General features: G+C 39.1%; 1 protein-coding gene across 8 annotated transcripts in view; it reads right to left on the bottom strand.

The window, feature by feature from the left end:
• The window catches only part of FRYL (FRY like transcription coactivator), a 155,817-nt gene that overhangs the window by 127,440 nt on the left and 4,023 nt on the right, over positions 1 to 24,354 (bottom strand). For 3 of the 8 annotated variants that reach the window (XM_048943375.1, XM_048943373.1, XM_048943376.1), the window contains exon 2: positions 12,979 to 13,186. The exons of 1 other annotated variant lie outside the window; for it this stretch is intronic. Coding sequence is in view for 4 of the 7 variants with exons in the window: in XM_048943368.1 (XP_048799325.1) it covers positions 314 to 491 (178 nt within the window). In the remaining 3 variants the exon portion in view is untranslated. Of the gene's footprint in view, positions 1 to 313; positions 625 to 12,978; positions 13,187 to 24,354 lie in introns of those variants that run through there. 4 more of the 8 variants (XM_048943368.1, XM_048943370.1, XM_048943369.1 and 1 more) reach the window with 2 other exon arrangements.

Genomic DNA, 24,354 nt, shown 5'->3' with positions numbered 1-24,354 from the left:
TGTCTAGACAGCTCCTAATGTCTACTCAGAGCTACATTACAATTTCACAACTTTAATAGTGAAACACACTTCCCCCTGCCCACAAAATCACAGGGGAGTATTATCAACAAGCACCTGAAAAATCCTATAAAATTACTTCAAAACATATCACCAACATGACAGCGTGTCATTTTTAAAGGAGTTCTAAACCTAAGCAACACCATCATCACAGTGACTCTGATAAAGAAGCACTATTACAAAAATCCATCTATTCAGCAAAGTAATTGTGACCTGCAGAAAGCTTAGTTATCAGTTGGATGGCATGGATACATACAGAAGTGAGGATGTGAAACATGTATCTCCTCGTCTTCATCTATTGTCTGTCCTAAGGAGAGCAGACTGACACGTCTCATCTTCAGCAGCCTTGGGGAGCTTTCACGTACAGGACCTCCAACATCCAACACAACATCTCCAGAAGCGACTGCAGGAACGATTTTTTTCAGGAATTCCATTTTTACCTGCCTTCTGTACGCTCAGAACTTACTTAAGCTGCACTTCACTGACTGCAGCTCTCACATGAACTTCCTTGAAGGCAGAGGTAGACTGACTGCGCACACGACTTCTTTCTCCCAGTGATGTCATATGTTGGACCTGGGTGGTGCCAGCCCCAGCACGTCAGCTGCCAGCTGCTCCCAGGCAGATTTTAAAGAAGTCTAACTGTACAGACTGATAAGAAAACCAAACAACAACAAGCCAGACTATCAACTGACATACATTAAACTCTTGACTAGGATAAAGCACCATTTTAGCATCCAACACTTTTGAGCACTAAAAAAAAAATGCACATGTATTTCAAAGTCATATTTCACAAAGTTCAATAGCTCTTAATTTTCATGAAGTGCACAGAGAGCATTCATCTGCATTTGAAAGATAACACTTATCATACTCAAAGCCTCTTCACCAGCTTTACAAAGTGTCTAGCAGCACCACAATTTAAGCCATTTGCATTCTCACATGGCATTAAGTACTAATCACTAAGTTATTAACGTTTATTAAACACTGAGTTCCACTTTCCAGTGGTTCTGATGCTATATTTACCACCTAAACTACTCAAACCGCCTTCCATAAAACAAGTACAGAAATAAGCTGTCCCATTCTGACCAAACTTTTGCTGTCCCTCGAGCTACTTATCCATATGGTTTAACTGAGTTTTTTGTTTTCATTTGGAAGAAAGTTTAAACACCGTTCTATATTTAGCCTAGAGAAGCCATTATGAAAGATGTCTTGCGCTTAGAGCAGAAAGCTCATGGGAGAAGGGGAAGGAAAAAGAAGAGAGACATTAGCATAGAAAAACGCTCTTTAATGCTTTTTACATTTGGGAATGTGTATGGTTGAAACTATTATTTACTAGACGTAGAATGTAGATCCACACCTCACTTTGCCACTGTAGATTACAGTCATCACTCAAACAGAGCAAGTTGAGGTGCACTTGTTCTGCAGTCAGGGGCAGCCTCTGTGACAGCAGCTCCCTGTCCACGATGTTTCTGAACACGTTCAACACAATTACCCAACTTAGGCACAAAGCACCACAATACACTTCAAAAGAAACTACTTAATGTCACATCCACCACTACAATTCTTCTTAAAAAGAAACAAAATTGCTTTAAAATCTATCAAGTGTACACAGGCCATAATCTGCTGGAGGTCACACAGTTTAATCCATTAGATGCTCCCAAGAGACTGGGAGCCACTTAAAAAACGCAGTACAATTTCATTGGAATTGTCACCTGAGACACATTCTCAAACACAATGTAGACTGAAAATGTGTGCTATCTTTGCATTCTAATCTGCATTAAAAACCCCAAATATTCAACTCAGTCTAAATTTCCTTTGTAAATGAGTACAGAATTCTGGGTGGCCCAACCTCGTCACAAGAGATACATTGCTAGAACATCATTTCCTGCAGCAAAAGATCTCGGAGATGAAGCAAAGAATTGTTCTTAAATGATTTCATGCACATTTTTCCACTAATACAAAAAAGTTGCAAGGAATGCATTTTAGAAGCGTTTCATGTTTTTAGAACAAGTAATCAGATATCACAAAGATAAACGGTGCTTACAAAAGACTGAGTCATTACAAACTCAAGCAATCACTCAATAGTATTATTTTTATAGGGTTGTTTTTTTGATGGTTTTGTTGTTTCTTTTTTTGTTGTTGTTGTTTTTGTTTGACTCTAAGTCTTGCCACAAACCTCATTTGCAGCTTCCAGTATCTGGCAACAAAAGAGAAATTCAGACACTTCAGTTAGCCAGAACGCTCTAGCTGCCAACCCGCAGCACGCAGGGGGGCAACACGTGAAGCCGGACTCCGTCTCCTCGGCAGCGCCCCCTGGCGGCGGCGGCCGGCCTGATCGCACGGGACGCTTCCAGCTGAGCGCAGCCAAGCCCGGTGCTGCCGCAGGATGCGAGTTGCCCTTAGTTAACACCATATCCCACCTCAGAGGTCTCTAACTCAGCCTACAGGTCTCCAATAATATTCATATTTCTTACCTACCCAAAGGGTTTTAGCTATGCACCCTTGATCCCGTGCTGGGCATACTATTAGCAGCAAAGCTCATGTGATACACACTATTTCCTTCAACTTGCCAATTCAAACTGAGCATCACTGCTTCAAGTGGGAGTCAATCTGCTACAGAAATAGAGCAGCCACTATAGCACCCACATGTAGGAAGTTTTTCACCCTTGAATCTCAGAATAGAAGCTTGATCTGTAAGTATTTGTCTTATGGCAATGAAAACAATCTGCTCTTCTCCAGTGAAGATTGAAGTCATAACTGAGCACAGAATGTAACAGCTCAGCTTGAAATCAAACCTGCACTCCAGCCTGTAAGTTAACATACCGGTATTACATTCATGAGAGGTACCAGATGCCTACTTTATGGATGTCAGCCAATTCACAGGACATTACTGCAATCTCACACAGAAGTCTGTAGGTAGTGGGAAGACAAATCCTATTTCTTTCTCTCTATGATGTAGGCTTTTTTCTTTTAAAAGGAAAAACCTTTTTGCTTTTGAACTACGACTTAATAGCCTTCTTTTATTTTAAACCTAAGTCAAATAACTTCTCAACCATTTGTAAGTTTGATTTTTATTCATGTAGACATGAAAATTGTTTCAGTTGACCCCATGCTTTTCTGAAAGAATTTCTGGCTTTCAGGTCTCTTAAAAAAATGTAAGATCCATCTGCCAGCTTTTAGAAAAGCTTCAAGTTCTTTTCCTTGACCTAAGCTGCACTTTGCTCTACATGGGAATGGGCTTTTTCAATGAATTACAGGGTTTTTTCTTTGGAAAGTTGGGGATTTCTGGACACTTGTTTTTATGAGCTTGGTTTTGATTTATCATTAACACCCAAAAGTAGCAACAAAATACTTGGCTAAGTAAATCAGTCAGAAGCGGAACACGAAATAATTAAAATAACAGTTATGTTCAGTGACTGAATGCAAGATTATTCAGTTCAATAAAAAAGCCCCAACATTTTTAATGTCTGTGCATTAGATAGAAATTGCTCTTATCAGCATGCAAGGATACAATGCTTTCCTGAACATGTTAGGAGTTTCTGGGAAGTTTGAGGTAATTGTCTATTCTGCAGCTTCTACAGACCTTAGTCAGGATAACAATCAGGTCTTCCTGTCACTGACCTCTTGCTTCTTAGGACTTCTGTCCTCTCACAGAAAATCTTCCAAACCTATCAATTTCTTCCACTGGCAACTTTTATTCAAATACAAACTGGCATTTTCAAAGCAAATCCCAGAGCAGCACTTGCAATGCCTCATACTCATTCACACATGAGTAGGAAGACCACTTCAGTCGGCAACAAAACACGTCATTCAACCTATTCCATGGCAATGGAAGTGGCCAGATCTTTTCCCACATGAAACAATTAAAATGAACGGTGACAAACCATATTTATGCAGAGGTCATTTAAAAAGAAGCAGTATTTAAAAACAAAGGCTCTGTGGTACAACTACCAGCAATCCAGAACAATGGCAGCACTGCTACGAAGCAGCATCTCCAGAGAAAAAGCAGGAAACCATTACCCAAAGGTTCTTAAAAGTTTATAAAAAATATACAGCAGCTCCTGCACCCGCAATCCAATTGTTAAGGGCAACTTTTTGAGAACTGCTGCCACATTCAGAGTTTGCACCTTGATATCAAACGGGTAAAACCGTGCAACACTTCAGCCAGTAGTTTTAAGTGAGTGCTGACTGGAAGAACGAAGGATAAGGATAATTTTTAACCTCAATTAGGCAGAAAAGTTTAAAGAACGATCATGTATGCCCAAGTTGAGTACTTAGCTTCACCAGGGACAGTTCTAGAAAATCTTGTTCAAACGACAAAAAGTAATTAAAGGTCATCCTCAGTAACTCATCAAATAATTGTTTGTTCTGCAGTCTAATGAAAACACAGATCCTTCTCCATATAATACACATAACAGGTGCATGAGTGTATACACACAAATGTTTTCACCTTCAAGAACAAACACATCCATATCACAGGGAACAAAAAAGTCACTGTTATGCTGTATTTGAGCAATTAACAGTAAACCAAAGCTGCACTTCCGTGGTTTTCCCTCACAAATAGAATTGTTTCTCACATAAAATTCAAATATTTGTAATAAGACTTTTTAAATATATCCTAGTTCACATGTCATATAAATATAGTTATCCTGTCAGCTTTGATAGCATCACACCGTACACTTGCTGCAACTGTCTACAGAAGTAAAAAAAAAAAACAAAACCAAAACATACGTTTGAGACAATTAGTTTGAACAATGAAATCATTTTTCTGAGCAAGAAGTCTATATATAGAATAGAGCAGAGCAGAATTTGCTTCTACTCGTACTAGAAGTTATTTTTATTACTTTTCATGATATGCTGCATGTGATCTCTGTTCTCCTAAAATAAATCATGCAAAAAACTTTTAAGACACTACATCCCAAAAAATAAGCTGCTGGTCACACTTGCAGATAACAAAGTTAGTTACAATATGGCTTTAACAACAGTCAAAACAGCACTGAAGTGTGACAAGACATGTTGTGATATTATCGCACTCAATTTTAAGCAGCTCAGTAGAAATGAAGGCACTAATTACTTTGCAGCAGCCCAAAAGAAATTTTTTTTTTTTTTAATTCCCAATTCCTCTTTTCTTTTTGTACTGACAAAAAGAGATCCATGAATACTGTTACTGTAAGTAGGAGACTGTGTATAAGCACAAGCACCCACGAAAAATAGTCTCCCCAGAGGGGCACAGACACACCAGCGCCATTTAGAACACAATGCTAATCGGAAGGAGGAGTTGGAAAGCTCATGAGTGTTTGGGTGTATTTTGTAATTAACAGAAAGCTAGAAACCACATTGATATTCAAGACACAAATACTTGATGCCTTTATAAAATAATTGACATTCAACCATTACAATCACGTGCCTTATGAGCTATACTGCTTTTCACATATGCTAAAACAGAACATATCAGGAGCAAAGGACATCTAATTACATAATACAAATAAGAAAAGACAACACTGATGGGATCTCAAGAGGCTCCTCAACTTATTGCTCATACTCAGCCCCTATACTCCTGGAGACTCAAACACACAGGTTTTGCATCCCCCAGCAGCACTGATGAGTCCACAATTTTTCCTGCTTACTTACATTATCATCTTATAGCACACACAACTACAGTTCAAATTCATATGTTATCACCCTATTCAGCATGGAAACTGATATCCAATGATGCTTCTCTTCATTTCAATAGTCTTCCACGTATTTGGAAACTGACCTTATGTCTGTCTCTGTCTTCTTGTGGAAATTTCATTCAAGTCTTTTAGCTTATCTTTACTAGATCTCTGATAATTCTCACTAATGTACTCTGAACTCTTCAGTGTAAAATTTTCATATTAAAAAAGCCCTTAAAAGATTTGTGCATGTTATTCTAAAGGAATAACCTGGCTAAAGCAATGCAACTTCTGCAAAGAACAGAACTGAAAGTTCACGCCATTATCTCTAAATACTTTCATAACTAACCCAACATTTACTTGCATGGTAGCATAACAGGGACTTCCAACAAGAAATCTATGTAATTTAAGCCATGGGGAATATCCTCGGTGAAGTTTACTTCTATTAAGTATTTGGTATATATAATGTCATATTTAGTTGTATTACATATCTAAGAAACAAAATAATTATTTAAGATTTTATATCAGTTTTACATTTGACAGCCAGAATTGCCATCAGACTCTCCAATTATGAAGCTGCTAATACTTTCCAAGTTCATCCCCAGTTTCAAGTTTAGAGAGCTGGATGTTTTATGCTGATGACTGTAATTAGAGATTACAGTATACCATCTGTTAAGAAACGCTGTATAAAAGGTATTGAGGTGTAATAACACCATCAGTCAAGCCTTACCTGCAAAGATCTGGATCCCTGTGCTGATAAAGCAATGTTCTGCATATGCAGAGATTTCAGCAGTGTGTTGACAGTGTTTTCAGCAAATACTAGATCTGTACTCTGGATGCTAGATGCAAGATTGCCATTCATATATTTTGGGGGCAAATTACATTCTCATTTATTCTGTGCTGACTAATCATGATAGGAGAAAAATACATAGGAAATACAAAGACAGAAGTCACTTAGCTTCTCTGAAGAAAGGGTTTGAACACTGAAAGCACTCTATTACACAAACAGGATGGAGGCTTCAAGTTATTTAAGAATCACTAAGTTGTTTCTAGCACACAGCCTCCAACTGCCCCACTTTCACAAGGAGTGATCAGCATTTTAATATAAAGAAAAAATATATACATACACACACCTGATGGTGTTCCTGCCCACTGCAGCTCTTACGAACAATATACGAGAGTGTAACTCTTACTTTACTTTAGAAAGGTGATTAAGTTAATTTTCAGAGGTGTAAACAGCAACTTGCATTAATTCCACACGCTCTTTTCAAGAACTGGTTACACTGACATTCATCTTTCATTATTTTTTTTCCAACTTGCATGTTCTCTCTCTGAAAGAAATCGACTAGTGGTTGTATTACTTCCCCCACAAAATAATATTGTACTAAGATTAACGACGCAAAGGACAGCCACTGACAGCAGGCAAATATTGTTGTTGGTTTTTTTTTAGCTATTTAAGAAATAAGTAATTTCTCCATCCAAGAAACACGAGCCATACTTCAGAAGTTCATCCATCTGAGAAGACAAAATACCTGTATTTCCCCAAATGAAACTCCTGCGTAGAATACAATCAGTGATTCAACTGTTTTAGATGCAAAAGGAAGACACAGTTCCTTGGTTAAGAAGTAAATATCAATCAAGGATCAGTAAAAGTAATAAGGAATTGCAATAAGAGAAAAGGATGTATCAGATCAATCCTAAGCAGATAAGCTGAAATTGGAAAAAATACTTTAGGAATGATTCAGAAAAAGCAATCACACGTGGGGCTTCAGCAGGTTACTCTTAGCTAACTATATATGTACCTAAGATTTATGTCTTATTTTCTTAATGGAATATTATCCAAAAGGTATCTAATGTTTGCGTGCCAGTAGGTAGGGAAAATAACTTGAAATTTCCCTTTATCTCCCTCTAAATCTTCAGAAGACATTTTTTCTAGTGGAAATGTTATAAACATAGGTTTTAGAGCAGTAGCAACTTTTGTCCTTAAACCTTAAAACACTTCCTCCAGTGTAAAGCCAACAGCACTTGAATTCTAATTAAAAATGTAGACCTCTTTGCCAAACATAGAACATCTATAGATTTTTTTCCATTGGAAGAATTGTTTTAAAGTTCAGTTGTATTTAGACAAGTGGACAGAACGCAACTGCCTAAAGGTGTTAAAAACCACACAGACTCAGATCAGCAGATGCAGCAAAGGGTGCTCCCAATGGAGCTCTGTGTGGGCCTATGAAAACTCCAACATTATAGCTTCATTTGTAAACTATATTTAAATATCATTTTACAGAAAACAGAGTTAATTATGAATCCCATGTATATTCAGATACAGTAAAAATGAAGTAATTTAAGAGATTAAGAGACCGCACCCATTCCTACCAGGCAAAAAAAAAAAAAAAAAGAAAGAAAGAAAAAAGCAAGGAATTTACACTTTCCTAATTTCTAGTAATCCAAGATAGGTTTATTTGGAAAAGTTTTTAGTTTCAGGGTTTGAGCACAGGAGAAGAAATACTAATTTTCAGTGTAAGATGCTAGCTGAGGTCTCATTTACTCTGCTGGTTTGAGAAACCTGAAAACTTTTGAGATGAAAGAAAGAGATCCGACTACAAACTCGGTACTAAATTAAGGTTCAAAGATGTTTCTATTAAGCAGAGTGGGGAATAAGTTAAACAGCAATTCTGGGTTACCAGCAAATAAGAGAACACTTGCTAAATGCAAGTAATTCTCAGCATATCAAAGTCACCAGGAAAACAAGTGCGTGGGAAGATGAGGGAACCTAAAACGACCAATTGTTGAATTCCTTCCAAGAGAAGCTTCCATTTTTAAGTATATGTGGAACCCTTCCATATTTACATACACCCAAACAGGTTTGCTTGAGATAATAAAAATAAAAATATACCTTAGATTTACTATCACAGTAAAGTTTCCACAATTGCAAAAGGTAAATGAAACAATTATGCCAAGCAACACGTGGCACACTAACTGCAGCTTCAGAAGCTGGATGAACACAGTCATTACTTAAAGGGCAGCAATGAAGACGAAGGATTGCTTCTTCACACAGACTCAACTGCTCACTGATCTAGTGGTAACAGAAAAGCTCAGAGTAACTGCAAGTATTAGCTGTTGACAGGGACCACAAATCAAGACGAATCCATAGAAAAGATAAACACATCATGAAAAGAGATCTCGAGAAATACCGATTTTAACAAACAGTGTTTGTGCACATTTAACTGATGTGCACCAGATTCAGATAATTATTCTGGTATTAGAAGTGAGAGTAAATGTATTGAGATGTATTGAGAGACTAGCAAGTGACTGTGAAAAACCAGGAAAAAAGTTTTTTTCAAATTTGCTCTATTACACCTGAAGGAAAGATTAAGCCTGTTTCTGTAAGAAGCAACAAGGGGGAAGAAAAGCTACCTTAAAAGAGCAGAAAGAAGCGAACACTGACTTAAGAAGCAAATACTGACTTTAAAAACACAGCTGAGCATGATCACTCAAGAAAGCTAGAATTTCTTTTTCAAAAGAAATCCAGGCTCCAGTCAGCTGACTGGAATAGAAAAGCTAAAGAAAGCCTTTCATTCCATACCTGTAGCTTTCTAAGTAGGGGGGGGAAAAAAAAAAAAAAAAAAAAGACTAGTTGTCATGGTTAAAAGCAAGAGGATTCTTTCTCAAAAAACAATAAAGGTTAGGATTACTTCTTCCATGAGAAAGATTGTGCTAAACAAACTTTACTGCTTTCCATTCCTTAATTCTCAAAAACAGTCCTTATTTCCAAATTCATCTGCTACATCAAACAAAAAAAAAGATTTGTCAACACATTAACAGAAGCACATCTGCTTATACAGTCAGATTGTTTCAAGTCAGCCAGCTGTGTGCAAATGGAAATGCAGAGGTGTTGGTACTGTCATTTTGTCTCGTCCACACTAGCAGAATCTTTCATTAATTAATGCAAAATAGATAGTCAAATGCGGTTAAAATTAAGCATATCCTTCAAAGCTTTTGATCCATCCATTCTGCTACACATTTTAACCTGCATTCGTAAGGTGTGTTTCAAATCAAAAGAGCAGGACCTTTTATTATTTTTTTTAATAGGTACAAGGATGAAGTTATGGAGGGAAAGGCCTTGCTGAAGACCAGGGGTGCCAAGTGCCTCTGAGCAAAGAATGGTAGGATGTTTTAAACCCTGCTGTACAAAAGCACATCCAAGAGGAACTGTTTCCACAGGAAAGGCCTGTAACTGCACAGCAGAGATCAGAAGTACACAGCTGCATCACCTGTGATGGCAAAGCCAAACCTCACAAACTGCCTATTAATCACCACCTCCCTGACTTTGAAGTACTTGTTTTCATTAGCTACTAGCCAAGGGATAGGGATTTTCCAGTTCCCTAAAGACTTCTCCGTAGACACATATTATCATACACTTTAATTGTAACAGAGTTCTTATTACACAGTAACTGTACAAGTTGCTCTACATCCTGTTTCTTTCAAGTTAGAGAACACTCCAATATTTTTCTTTTCAAGGAAACAGTTGTTGGCTGCTCATGAAGAAGAGCACCATCCCCATTACAGTTGTCTGACCAAAATGTGTTAAAAGAAAGATTCAGATGTCTATGCATGCAAAATGCTATAAATAAGTTTCAGAGCTATAGAAGTGCAGAGTCAGCTGGCTGACAAGTTTCTTTTTCCACTACCTTATAATGATGCAGTCTTCTACGCGGGCTGTTAAAAGAAACAGTTCAAGTCCTTCTGAATACCAAATATATTTAATTTCAGGAACACCACTGATAGCATCCTATGCTGTGAGGTTCAGTATACAAGTAGATTACACAGATTACTGTGTCCAGTTTTGGGCCCCTCACTGCAAGAAAGATATTGAGGCCCTGGAACGTGTTCAAAGAAGGGCAACGAAGCTGGTGAGGGGTCTGGAACACAGGCCATATGAGGAGAGGCTGAAGGAGCTGGGAATGTTCAGCCTGGAGAAGAGGAGGCTCAGGGGAGACCTTATTGCTCTCTATAACTTCCTGAAGGGAGGTTGTAGTGAGCTGGGGGTCGGCCTCTTCTCTTGTGTCATTAGTGATAGGACCAGGGGGAATGGTTTCAAGCTACGGCAGGGGAAATTCAGGCTGGACATGAGGAAGTATTACTTTTCAGAAAGGGTGGTCAGGCACTGGAATGGACTGCCCAGGGAGGTGGTGGAATCACCGAGCCTGGGGGTGTTCAAGGAAAGGCTGGATGTTGTGTTGAGGGACATGGTTTAGTAGGAGCTATTGGGAATAGGTGAACGGTTGGACTGGGTGATCTTTTAGGTCTTTTCCAACCTTAGTGATTCTATGATTCTATGAGATTATATCAGAATAAATATACTGTGATAACAAAATTAACTGAACTCCAAAATTATCATTCATGATAAAGTTGTTCTCCATGAGAGAAAATAGGTTCAACAAGAAAGAGCTTTACAGAACACTGAAAAAGGAACTTGACAGATTTTGGATGTCACTGAACAGAAAAAAAATATATATATAACACATAGTTGACCTTCTGAACTTCTAAGAATCCCAGAGAAGGAAAATCCTGTAACAGTTTCAACCATTAATCTTTTTCCCCCACTAATCTGACACACAGCTTTCACACTCAACAAACTAAGCAGCTCTTCTGTGTCCCTATCAGCATTCTCAACTGCTTTCTTGCAGATATCTCAGATGTTCCACATTATTTGAACAACATAAGGCATAAAGAGCTCCAAATTCTGCAACTCATTTGTCACTGTAAGCAAGCATTTTCTGCAAAGCTCTTCAGCAGAAACACACCCAGTAATGGGGAAGCAGAGAAGAACCAATGTTCAAATAACACTGGAGCACATTTTTTAAATTAACATCAAGAAACACGTCACCTAATCATTAAAATCTTTTAAAGTGAGGTACAACTGGAGATGCTAGAAGCATAAGCTTTCATAGAAGAACCGGTTACAGCGAAAACAATACTAATGTCCTCCAGCCTTCTGCCTCGTTTTTTGTATTTCATTAAGAAATAAAAAGCTGACCTGGAGTCTGTTCTAAAGCTAAAAAGTACACTTGTCTCCCCTGACCACCAGGAATCTAACGATGTTCAAAGAAGACTTCTGTAATGACAAATTTCTTATTGTTGGAAGGGATGCACATATCAGAAAAAAGAAGATACAGAATGAAGTTCTAACAAAAGGAAGTGAGGCAGGTCAGAAAGTTGTGCAACAAGGAATGAAAAACCAGCAACTGAGGCAAACAGCAATTTAATACACCAGAGATGATCCCATGTGACTGGAAATCCCATCCCATTCACTGAAAATATACTTTATTTTTTCCTTCTTGCATGAACAACATAAAGGACAATATACTAAAGGAAATTAAGAGCCATGTTAAAAACACTGAAGAATATTTAAGGTACTGAATGCACAAGATCATTAAATAAATACAGTAGCAACAATTGCATTTCAGTATTTTGCCCACATACCCTCTGTTCTCAAAGAGGCTAAAAAGCATACCTGATTTATTGCTAGACTAGAGGGAAGCAAAATCTCACATTATTTTCTAAGGACAATTTATGTCAGATTAGTTAAACCTATCTGCACCCATTTCAACTCAGAAGTGCTTTATCTGCAACAATTACCCCATGGTTGATATCAATACAGACCTACTTAATTGAGATAAAATACTTAAACAAAGGCCAGTAAGGAAAAAGAAAATCCATACAAGGGATTGCGAGGGCCTTTGCTAATTAGCTGCACTACCTGGCTTTTTCCACAAGAGGACAGAGCTCGGGCACCTGCCCACACATCCTAGGAGACCTGACAAAGTCAGATTTTCACTGTGTACAAATACATGAAATACTACTTGACAGAATCACCAAACACACAAATTACTTGATAAAAACTAATAAGTGTACGTGAGCTTAGGGAAAGTATGCCTGACTTGGGAAGTTGATGAATGAAAGGCTGAATGCTGCTTGCTCTGTTCTTATCCTCTTTGGCAGAGGCTCACATCTGTCCATAATGCAATACAGTAACAGAGCAAATTTCCTTATTTTACGTGGTTAAATATTCTTATTTAAATTAGTAATTAATTTCCATTCAGGTAACCGACATCTGAAGTGCTAGTGCAAAGTTGGACATGTATTTACTATGTATTTACAGTAAAATAGAGACTACAAAGACCAAGGCAAAAAGACAAAAAAAAAAAAAAAAAAAAAGGATGGACATGTCAAAATATACTTTGTGGCAGAATTCGGAAGAAGAGCTTACCACTTAGAAGCCATTGCTAACCACCAACATGAGCTGCTCACGTGTCACACTCAGGATGTATCCATCAAGACATTTTCCCTCAAGTCCAGCTTGTGCTTAGAGATGAGAGGAGTAGATAAAGGTGTAAACAGCTACCGGTCAGTTGGTGTGTAGCCAAATACCAGAAAGTGATCTCCAAACACAGTACAGACAAATGAAATATAAAACACTGAAAAAGAAGAAGAAAAAAATGTTAGACACCAATTTTAATAAAGATATCAACATTTTCCAAAAGCTTTATTCTGAACCTTTTCACTTGAGAAAAAAAAAAAAAAAACACCAACACTAAGATCTAGATGATGTGTTTAAAAATTGCTGTTCTGCTCAGAGGTTAAAGATCTTTAATTCATGAGGAGTTTGGGGTTTTTTTTTTTTGGAGGGAAGGAGGGAGGGATAGGGCAGAGGACTGATACTGAAATAAAATGTACAACTACTCTTTATGCACACATTTCAAGGGACATTCCAACTAGGAACAAGCTTTATTAATAACATATCTATACACACACACTCTTTCCCCACCGAAGATCATTCCAAATCATTCCTTTCATATTGGGCCTTTTGATTCTTTCCTGTTTTTCTTTCCCTTCTTCTTTAGCACAGGGATGCGGTCAGGAAAAAAAGAAACAGGCTGCACTTCAGCTGAGTCCTTCTAACAAAGCCTTGAGAACTTCTGGAGATTCCTCTACAGCAGAGGCTCGCATGCAACTCGCATACTTGTCACAACTTGCCTAAGCCTCCGAGCTCGCTTTTGTTCTCCTTCACCAGCGAACTACAGCAAAAGCATTTCACCCTGGGGGCAGACCAAGCACTTTGAACAACTCAAGTCTAAACGTGCAGCAGCAATCTACAACTCCTGATCATCTCGTTTGTACGAAAAAAATATTTCAAGTCATAGCGTGAAGAACTGCAGGTACATTCAGAGGCTGTACACCCAACGTGACTTCAGCAGCACTCAGGCACAACAAGAACATACCAGACTCTTTTAGGGATGCATTAACTACTTAATCATCACCCACTGAGAGACTGTTCCTTCTAGTTCTTTATCACCGTTTCTGAAGAGACTCACATAAATGTGATCTAAAGCTAAAAAGCCCCACACTGAAGTTCAACTTGCTTTTACAACTTAAGAAGTGAGACTTAGAGAAAAGCAGGAAAAACAGATCAACTTGTGCAAATTGTGTGCCAGTTAATTGATGCTTACTTCTTCTAACCTGGGAACACACCATTCCTTGAAAAAGCTGTCATGATTTATACAGAGGTAAGCAGTCATAAAGGAATGTGTTTATAGACAGATACAAATCTGAGTTTCACCTGCTAAACTCCTGCTCTTCAACGACAACATGTGTTGTCTGCATGTTTGACAGTGCAGTCCATAAAATCAACATCACTTTTTCCTCATTAGACTATTAGGGCAATAAAGTGTTGTTTTCTGTGCAGCAGAAACATATGGGCCTGTCAATGTCTTCATTAATTACTGCTCATTTTTTCCTCCCTTTATTTTTTTTTTCCCCTCTATTAGAAAAAGAAATAGTTTCAATCCACCCATGCAAAGCCTCACATGCCCCCTCCAGTTTGAAACAAAGTTGGCAGTCCTTAAACTCCTCATCTGCACCAAATGCTCACAGCTCCCAAAGACAACTGAAACACGACATTACTCTTGATAAAACTGAAAGCATTTCAGAGCAGAGATTCACCACGGCTTACACCGACACGGTAGCTCACTTTCTCAAACCTTACATTCACAGATACATAGTTCACTCCTTCACACTGTGTGGAGCAAAAACACAAAACCAGTCCGTGATTTGCAATCAGACCCATTCTTCACTACTCTGTGCTCCATCCCCCCCGGCTCTCCCCAGCAGACTGCCCAACAGCCAAGCCGTTTACTGGAGGAAATGAAATTAAACTGAGAAGTAACTCGACAGAACATAAGGACAGGATGCTGCAATTTCAGTTTAATTGGCAAAGTATCCAAAAGAGGCTCAGAGAGTGGCAGGCCTGTGAAAACTCAAATTGTCTCAAGTTTTTCAGTTGTACATACCAAGTAACAATAAACTTCACATTGCAGTGCTGTCCAAAACTTCAAATACAACTATGATTGTATCTACCTACAACCTAAGGTTTCCTACAGAAGCAACTTAATCCGATTAAGTCAACAAAGGAAGCAAGTACCAGTAAAGGCAGCAAAAGGTTGAAAGTCTCCAAGGGAGTGAGGAAGGATTACAGTAACTACAGCATCTGGCTGGAGGGAAGATCACAGGGCTTCATTCCAACTGCAGCTCACAACGTCAAGTTACCATTTAACTATGCTTTTATCAGACTGGGAAAGCAAGGTGCCGTAGACAAGAAGGTTCCAGCTTTGAGGTTCACCTATTAAAAACTTATTTACAAAAAGCTAAAATAACAGAGCAACACAAAGCTACGTAAAGGCCTTCCTTATGACTTGAAGGGAGAGTATAAACAGGAGGTGGCATGGCTGTTTACAAAGGTGGATAGTGATAGGATAAGGGGGAATGGTTTTAAACTCAGACAGGAGGTTTAGGTTAGATAGTAGGAGGAAATTTTTCACACAGAGGGTGGTGACACAGTAGTTAAGGTTGCCCAAGGAGGTTGTGGATGTCCCATCCCTGAAGGCATTCAAGGCCAGGCTGGATGTGGCTCTGGGCAGCCTGGTCTGGTGGTTGGCGACCCTGCACATAGCAGTGGGTTGAAACTCTGTGATCATTGTGGTACTTTTCAATCCAGGCCATTCTAGGGCTCTATGAAAGCTCAAACTGTAGGAGATCAGCTATAATAAAAATTATTTTAAAAATACATATCTAAGGATAATTAAATTTTCATACTTAAAATTCAGAACTCTTCTTAACATGCTGAATTGGAAAACAAAAAACAACCAACCTCACCTTTCAAGCAGTAATGAATTCTCCTATATACAAGGCTACTGATTAAACCTAGGGAGGTAATGGAGAAGACTACTTTCAGTGACTGCACAGAAGGAGGGTGGGGATTTAAAATAAAGCTGCAGGAAATCAGCGTGCCAACACCTGCATTTAAGAAGCTATGTATATAACACACTAAATTAGGGTGTTAAAAGTTATAACTTTTTATAGTTAGTGGGCCAAAAGATGTAATGACATAAGACTCAAGAAATGTTATGTTTTAAGTAACTGCTGCAGGTAGTGTTTTACATGTTACAGACTCTTTTTCCATACACTAGGCATGTTTTTGTAAAGTTGGAATAAAGTAAAAGATTAATTATATTACTTTTTAAAGGCATCATGTAAGCAATGCTGACAAGTTGCTAGAAAGCCAGTTTCTGGGCAAACACAAGGGTCCATGGTTACTTCAACATGTGGCTGATTTGTACACTCAGCTGCCCTGGGCATCACAAGCACTAACACAACACACTGTCCCTAGGGCCAGTGCCAGAGGAGCAGGCAGCACAAGTCCCCAAAGTCACAGGGGATGCACTAACAGCCCATGCAATAGAGAAGCATCAGATTCATTACACAGCCCACATACACTGTATCACACAGTGTATCAATACACAAAGAGATAAGCCTTGCCTGTTACAGTCAACTAAGCAACTTTCCCATTACATCTCCAAGAGATGCCAACAGCACACCAGAAGACTTTCAAGGGCTGTCCAGTTCCTCCATCCCACCAACTTCATCAGGTACATTTACACTGCAGCTGGTTTGGTCTGTTTGTTTCTCTAACAAATACATGGCTGCCCCATAAGCATAAAAAAAAATTGAGGGCATCCCCAAAAATAACAGTTTCTGAATTTGTCAGCAACCATTTGTAAGCTCATCACCCCCATGAAACTGGGCTATAAAAGAACAAAAAGGGGGAAAGTTGTTTCCTAAATCACTATCATCCTCATCTGTCCCTTTTTTCTTTTTTCTTTTTTTTTTTAAACTGAAGCTTGACATTAGTTGTCCTAACAACTAGCAACTAAGAAGATTTTTAGTAACAACCTGGTTCTTGTGCTCATTTTAAAGGCTTGAGGTAAGTTAATAATTTAGCAAATATATCACAAGATTCAATGACAGACTAAAAAAAATGATCCCATGACAAATTGAGCATTACTACATGCTGCCAACAATACAGTGGTATCTCAGCTTACAGTTACTGACCACACATGTTTAAGTTCAGGCCACACACTTTTCTGACACCAACAAGCTCTTTACAGAAACAGCTCATCTCCCAGCCCACAGGCAGCATAGCTGAGTGACTGCTGGCCAATTAACCATATGGGCACATGGATGTCATAAGCATGAGCATGGATATTGCTAGAGGAAGAAGCATGGTTGAAAGGCAGGAAATTGAGGCAGTTTCAGCTCCCACATAAGGAATGTGCAAATGAGGAGTAACACTCATTATGTAGAAGGTCCTGGATTGAGAAGATCATGGTAAAAGAGAATAAAGCGGAATCTCTGTCATACAGACACTTCAGAATGAAGCCAACCTTCCGTACCTGAAAACTACATTTATCATAGTGGTTCAACAATTAATCTTCATTAGAATTATGAATAGCTCTCCGTTCACAAACTGACAAATTTCAATTGAAAAGACTCCAATATAATCACAATGTGTAGCTGAAAGGCATTTGTGAGATAAACTTCAGAGGAAAATTTTGTGCCAAATGTGTAATAACTTGACCATAACAGCTCAAAAATGTATTTCTGCACTATCCTTTCTTCAGTTAGCAGAAAAAAAGTACGTGAATATGAATCATCTCCATTGGGAGACTGCCAAAAACCTGTTTGCTCTTCAAATTGTGATAACTTCTTATCTTCTGGAAATTCATTTCAAAGTACTAGAAATCTGCTAAAATTAAACCTGGGTTTTCAGCCAGAGCGTATTTTAGCATAAGAGCTTTCAAGTCTCTCAGCTTAGCCTCTTAATAAAACTTGCACTTACTAGCACAAGACTAGACTCCAAAACAAGTGACATTAATCGTTTTCCATTATGCCATTTACAAGGTAAGACTGTCTGGAGAGGTGTTTGCCTGCTCGCTAAGAAACTACAGGATAAGTGTCCAAGTGTTCAATGTACTGACTATGAAGTTACCTTACGTCAGCAACCGAGGTCGTACACTCATACACAACAATACCAGCTCCAACAGATGCTGCTTCCACCATGCCAGTAACTCAAATGCTGTATGTCCCAGCACAGTACGTAAGCCTTTTGCACACCAGTATTTTAAAGAGAAGTAACAAGCTTGTCTCCAGCTTGCCTACTTTTACGTCACCTCGAGATTTATCATCTGCTGTTCCTTTCTGTTTCCTGCACACTGGGAAATAAAAAAGGCAGATCCTGCCCCATGGCAGCAGCTATCTCCCTCAGGTGCATTGCTGCCTGCAACAGTAAAGCAGAAGAGCAGGTCTAGATCCATGCACTGCAGCTGATTCTACTGAAGGTCTTACAGGCAATGATCCAAGTGCCATCAATCACCCTACCTGCAGTAACAAAGTACTAGCAATAGGAAAAGCAAGAACTCCCACTCAGTATGCAGCATAAGCACAGGAGCCTACCTAAAACTCTGACCCCTGCTCCATCACCACAACAGCAACCAATGCATAACACAGCAAACAAATAGCTGTAAAAGCCTTTTGTCCTTCCTCCCCACCAAAATAAACCACAAGCATAGACTGCACTAAACTCAGCCTAAAAATATGAATTAAATCTAAAAAAGCAGGAGCTTATATCACACCTTCAAGCTGGTTGGTTTTTTTTTTTTCCCCCCCAAAATCCTACTTTTGAAAGTAATTCAAACAAAAAAACCAATCCTTCTCAATTCAAGAAGCTTTCAGAAATCGGAATTCACTACAGCTGAAGCACTAGGAATCACTGAATGAAAAATCAACAGCTTATGTGCTACTTTTCCTCCCTTAGCAGACCGTCAATGCTAAAAATATATTCTATTTTTAAAAAACTGCCAAAAAGTGTCAAATCACCTACCAGTTCCATTACTGTGCTTGTACAAGGAGAAAGAATACACAGCAGTAGAACTCTTCTTCAGTTACCAATACAAACAGTATGCATATTTGGCAAGGTATATGGCTTTAAAGTGAAAAAGCCCTATTTTAAGTAGGAGCCATTCCCCGCTCCTAATTAAAGCTACTTTCAACAGAAGCTGAACTGTGGTCCTATATATCAAATAGCAGCCATTCTGCAAACAGGCCGACCAGCACATGCTGGAGTATAACAGTCAGATTTCCTATAGTAAGCAGTTGCAGAAAAACATCCTTAAATTGATAGACCCCAATGATTTCAGTATCCTCTGGACTCTGGGAATCTGATGTACATCCTGTAATAAGACATTAGTGCTTATTAATGAGAGGAACAAGGACTCTGCTGTACTTCCACATAGACTGTTCCTATCTACTCTTTTTTCTAAAAAAAGAATTTACTCTGAATTCTGTATTCACACAGGCTGAAACGTGAACTTGCTATTTCATTTTGACAGGATCCCAAATGAGGTCATTCTGCATTCTCCAGACTCCATATTCACCAAAAATAAGAAACAGAAAAGTAGTTGACATATTCTTTTTGTTTCTAGGCTCAAAGCATTATAAAAGCCCCACTGATACCTTCTCCAAAGCATCCTACCCTTCTCATAACAAATGCACACTGGTTTGCAGTCATCTGCTGAATGCTAGATAGCTGTCAGGGACTTCTGGCACTAACACATTTCAACTCCTAAACATAAAGTGCCTGCACCACTACCTGAGGCAGGTGAAGATCTTGCAACTTTGAACTACAATCATTTTGGTCTTGAGAGAGCATGCAGTAGAAAGTACTATAAAATTACAGGGCCTGAGAAAGACTTGAAAACAGAAATATTTACTCAGTTTAAAAATGTAAATCAAAAGAACAACTTGCAGTACAGCATAATATGGAGTGTGCCATGTAGCACTGTCTGTAAATATCCTCCCAGGCAATAAAAGTTTGGGCTTCAAGTCGGTTCAGATCAGTTGCACACCATTTACCTCCACCACCAACAGAAAGACAAGGATAATCAGTGCCTACCTAATGGCTTGGTTATGGATTTTTAGCAACAAACTGTAGTATCAGCAGTTGATTGTGACACACAGAAAGAAAATGTTCTCAAACATTTTATAGTTGGGTCTCATCCCTCCAAAAGCATTGTATTAAAGCATTTACAAGTATGTACAGTGGTAGCTAAAGAAGATTCTTTCCTAAAAGCCTGTTCTGTTCATTTTGTGCTTCCCTCTACACATTCCCAAACTTGCTTTCCAACCCTTCTCATTTTCATCTATCTCATCTATCTTATTAGGGAGGCAGAGGTGAGGATACAGAATGAAGGATCACCAGCATGAGGTATTCGGACACACCAAGAGAAGCAAGAGAGCAAAGGACAGCAGGATCTGTGTGTACATACAAAGGAATAGGTTAGCAGTAGCAGAGTGAAGGTGTCAGCAGCCACTTCCCCAAGAACAGCAGCACTCCCTCCCACCTTCTTTCTAAAGCCTGGGGTACCCACCAACTCCCCGAGCTGCTGCAGCAAACTGGCCTCTGTGGGATCAGCTACAGCTCAGCTCCCTGCCCCAGGAATGGAGTAAGCCACAGCAGTCCATCTGCACAATGCAGCACATTTTTCAGTTTTCGGATGACATCTGTTTTTAGATTATGTCTGCAGAGGAAGAAATCATACTATTTTTGTTCAAAGTCATCTTTTTTAATGTGATCAGCATTACCGGCAGACTGATGAGCTCGATCTGCTGTCTATCCTGCAAATTCTGTCAATCTCAAAGATGTTTAGCTGCCCCAAACAGTTCTACCTGACTTAGTCCATATTAACACTTGTGCTCCTGCTCTATTTTCATTCAAGACAGGCTGAAGCTTTCACAAAGAAAGTCAGTCTCCCTTTCCAGCTCTGCTGTTGACCACAAGTGCATGGCGTTCGCAGCAGATGCATCCTCACATTAAGGAACTGAGCACCAACACTAACTGAGCAATCAAGTCACTCTACAATTTTCACTGAAAACATGAATTCCAGAGACCTGGTTTTATCATTTATCATAACATTCTCAAAGCTCAGATTATAAATATTCCCTTGCCATATGTTACTGTTTCTTAAATTAATATCTATTCTCTTTTAAAAGTCTCCCACCCTGCATCACCAGAGCCCTACCTCTCAGGTCAGATACAACTATCTGTACATGTAGTTTTCATCACTCTCTTCCAGCCCTTATTTTATAAATATTTCCAACATTATATTCAGTTACTCCAAACAAACAAACTTAGCTGCTCAGGACTGGCAGAAACCACACAGCTGTTGTATTTTGAGACTACTGCAATAACAAATAATGAAGAAAAAAACAATAGCAGTTTGTCTTCTATGAAGGCTATCTAAGGCTGATTGAATATTGCAGAACAGGGCTCATCCTTTTTCTCACTATGACCATTTAGCACATTCTTGCCTCTAAAAGTGGTACTGGATGTTTCCTCTCAGTTTCTCTCCTCCAGGTATTTGCACATTGTCAGTGGCACCTTTGAGCTCCCTGAATGCTTTCCTCATGACCACAACCAACGCCACTCCCACTATGGCCTGGACTTTGGTAGGACCAAGGACACTTAAACCCAGTGTGGATAAATACTGCTATTGTCACCCCTACAGCTTCTCTTACCGTTTAACTCAATGAAACTTCATTTGGGTAGAACTATTTTTTTGCTGTAAATTGTAGTTTATGAAGACAAATCTGAGAAGTCTTGAAAGAAGAAAAAAAACACAACCTGAAGATCTACTGGCAAGATACTTTCATGAAGGCATTAAAAGACCTAAATCAAGTACAACAGAAACCTTCTCTGGAATACTTTATACAAGTCAGGTCAATACAAACATGCTAAAAAGATAAATTCCACACAAAGTAAGGCAACAATGGAATGGCACAGCCAGCAGGTAAACAGAGGCATCTCATCCAAACAAGAGAGCCTGATGGTAATAATATAATTTTAATACACCAGGGGGAAAAAAAAAAAGCCTATTTCCAGGGGGTATGTGGACTAGATATTAGAAAAGGAAACACTATTAAGCTGAACAATAATGTTGGCAATAGCAACTGATTGACTGCTATTAACAAACAACTTGAAAATTAAAAATACTCCAAAGCACCAGAGGAATCTCATTCTGAAGCAGTGTTCCATCCAACAGCAAGATGACAAGGCACACAAAACTCGTTATTTATCCTCTCATGCCAACTTCAGTTAGATAGATAAATAAATAAAGAGAAAGGTCTGAGCCAGAAGAGTCTTCTCATTCTCTGGAGAACAGGGAGAAAGGAAACAGGTGACCAAACTAACTCCAAAGTGACCAGTAGCACCAAAGAGTGCACAGCAAGCAACCCAAGCCTTCTGCCACAAGCTGCCCCAAAAATCCAGCTGCTGCTTCGGGCAGAACCAGGCCCAGTTATCAGAAAGCCTATTTTGTTTACACTCCTACCAAGTGCTGGAGTGCAGGATAGGTACCACCTGGGGGGCTTTGAGAATTCCACAGATTGACTTTCCTTTTTATCACCTGCTCCTAAAAAAAAAAAAAAAAAAAAAAAAAAAAAAAAAAAAAAAAAAAAAACAAAACACACACCACAATTTACGCTGCTCACACTGACAGTGGCATATTGTGTATCTAAACAAGAAACCAAGGTTTACAAAAGCAGCACTGGGGCACTAGGCCCTTCTATCAAATATTTAGACATTTAAGAGAAACTGAATTCTAACTTTTCAAGTGTTGGGTTTTTGTTTTTGTGGTTTTTTTGTGTGTGTGTTTTTTTTTTTTAATCTGTTCCTCTTCCTAGTTTTTGCTATTTCATTTTGTGCACAAAAATGTAATAAAACAGAAAATTCCCTCAAAAATGAAGCTACGTCAAGAGCTGACACTCTTGTTCAATTAGCTCAAGAGCTCATTCCTTCTTCATGTTTTCCAGTGACAGCACTGACTCCTCTTCTCCCTCCCCCCCCCAAAGGTACAACTTGCCTTTCTTCCTGGGAGGTGCTCATGTCACAGGGAATTAGGGATTGTACTAGATTTGGGGGAGGGGAAGGAAGGACAACACAGTCTTGGAAGAGACAAAGCCATGCAGCGTTACACATGACACGTAGAAATTTAATCACCAAGCACTTGAGGGTAAGCGATCTAAATACTAGTAAAAAGACTAGCAAAAAGAACTGCTATTTTAATTGACAGAAAAAGGCAAAACAAGCCTAGTTGAATCACTCTGGCTAACATCTATTACTGGAACTGACCGGGATTTGGAGTGAGGCTGGAACTGAACTGTGAAACCCTCCCACATTGCCACGCTCTTCTCCAGCCTGTGATCGCTCCTGAGAGGTTTATTACAGACCCAGAAGTCATAAAGGTTCAATGTTGTTTGGGTGCGAGCATGCAGAAGCACTGCACAGTGGTAAGCCACAGCCAGACTGCAGGAGGCAGCTGCTCTCCCACAGTGGGTGAGCTGCCCTGCACTTCCCACTTGTAGGACAGCAGGCCTTGACGTTCGTCACGCGGTCACAACCCCAAACCACTATCCTCACTGTTCTCACAGTAACTTGTGCAACTCATCTCTAACACTGAGCTACCTCCATCTCACACGGCTGTTGGAACATGACACCTGTGGTTGCCCTTGAGCTACGGCTCAAATGTATACAAAACCTGCCACAAGCCCACGGCTCTCTACACCAGAGGGAGCACATTCTATACTCATGATCTGGATTACATGAGTCCACTGAAGTGTACAGTCTGCCTGCATGCCTCTTACAGTGCTCAGATTAAAAAAAAACATTTAGCCCTTTGTGCCATAATGAACCAGCTGCCACCAGCCAAAGTGACCAAGATAAAACTCCCTGAAGTACAGAAGTAGATACAAAACAGGCGATTTCTAACGTGGAACACCTTGTTTTCCAAGTCGGTTTCTTTAATACATAGCCAATGGGAGCTGGGTTTAATTATAATCTTCTTAAGTTCTTAGAAAAAGTAAATACAGACAGGGTGTTCTCAATTGTATTAGCAAAAACTTTCTGCACATCAATTAATTTTAACCCCCAAAATTAGAAAGACATTTACAGTGGGAAAAAAATAAACATTTGAGAACAACTATTGAGTCATTCAGGGCTAGCAGAACAACACTGGCAAGGCGTTAATACTGCAGTGTGAACAACTGAGACATTTTCATTGTTACCCTGTACTACTGCAGCCCTCCATCTCCTTCCTGAAGGATGTAATGCTATGACATGATCATCAGCTGTGACTGTGCTCCTCTAGCTCAGTCAAACAAAGAAGTGAAATTAGTTCAGTACCTCAATCTTAAATTC

The sequence above is a fragment of the Lagopus muta genome, chromosome 4, assembly GCF_023343835.1.
Source record: "Lagopus muta isolate bLagMut1 chromosome 4, bLagMut1 primary, whole genome shotgun sequence".
In the NCBI taxonomy this organism is placed as follows: domain Eukaryota; kingdom Metazoa; phylum Chordata; class Aves; order Galliformes; family Phasianidae; genus Lagopus; species Lagopus muta.
This window is presented reverse-complemented; position numbering and strand designations above follow the sequence as displayed.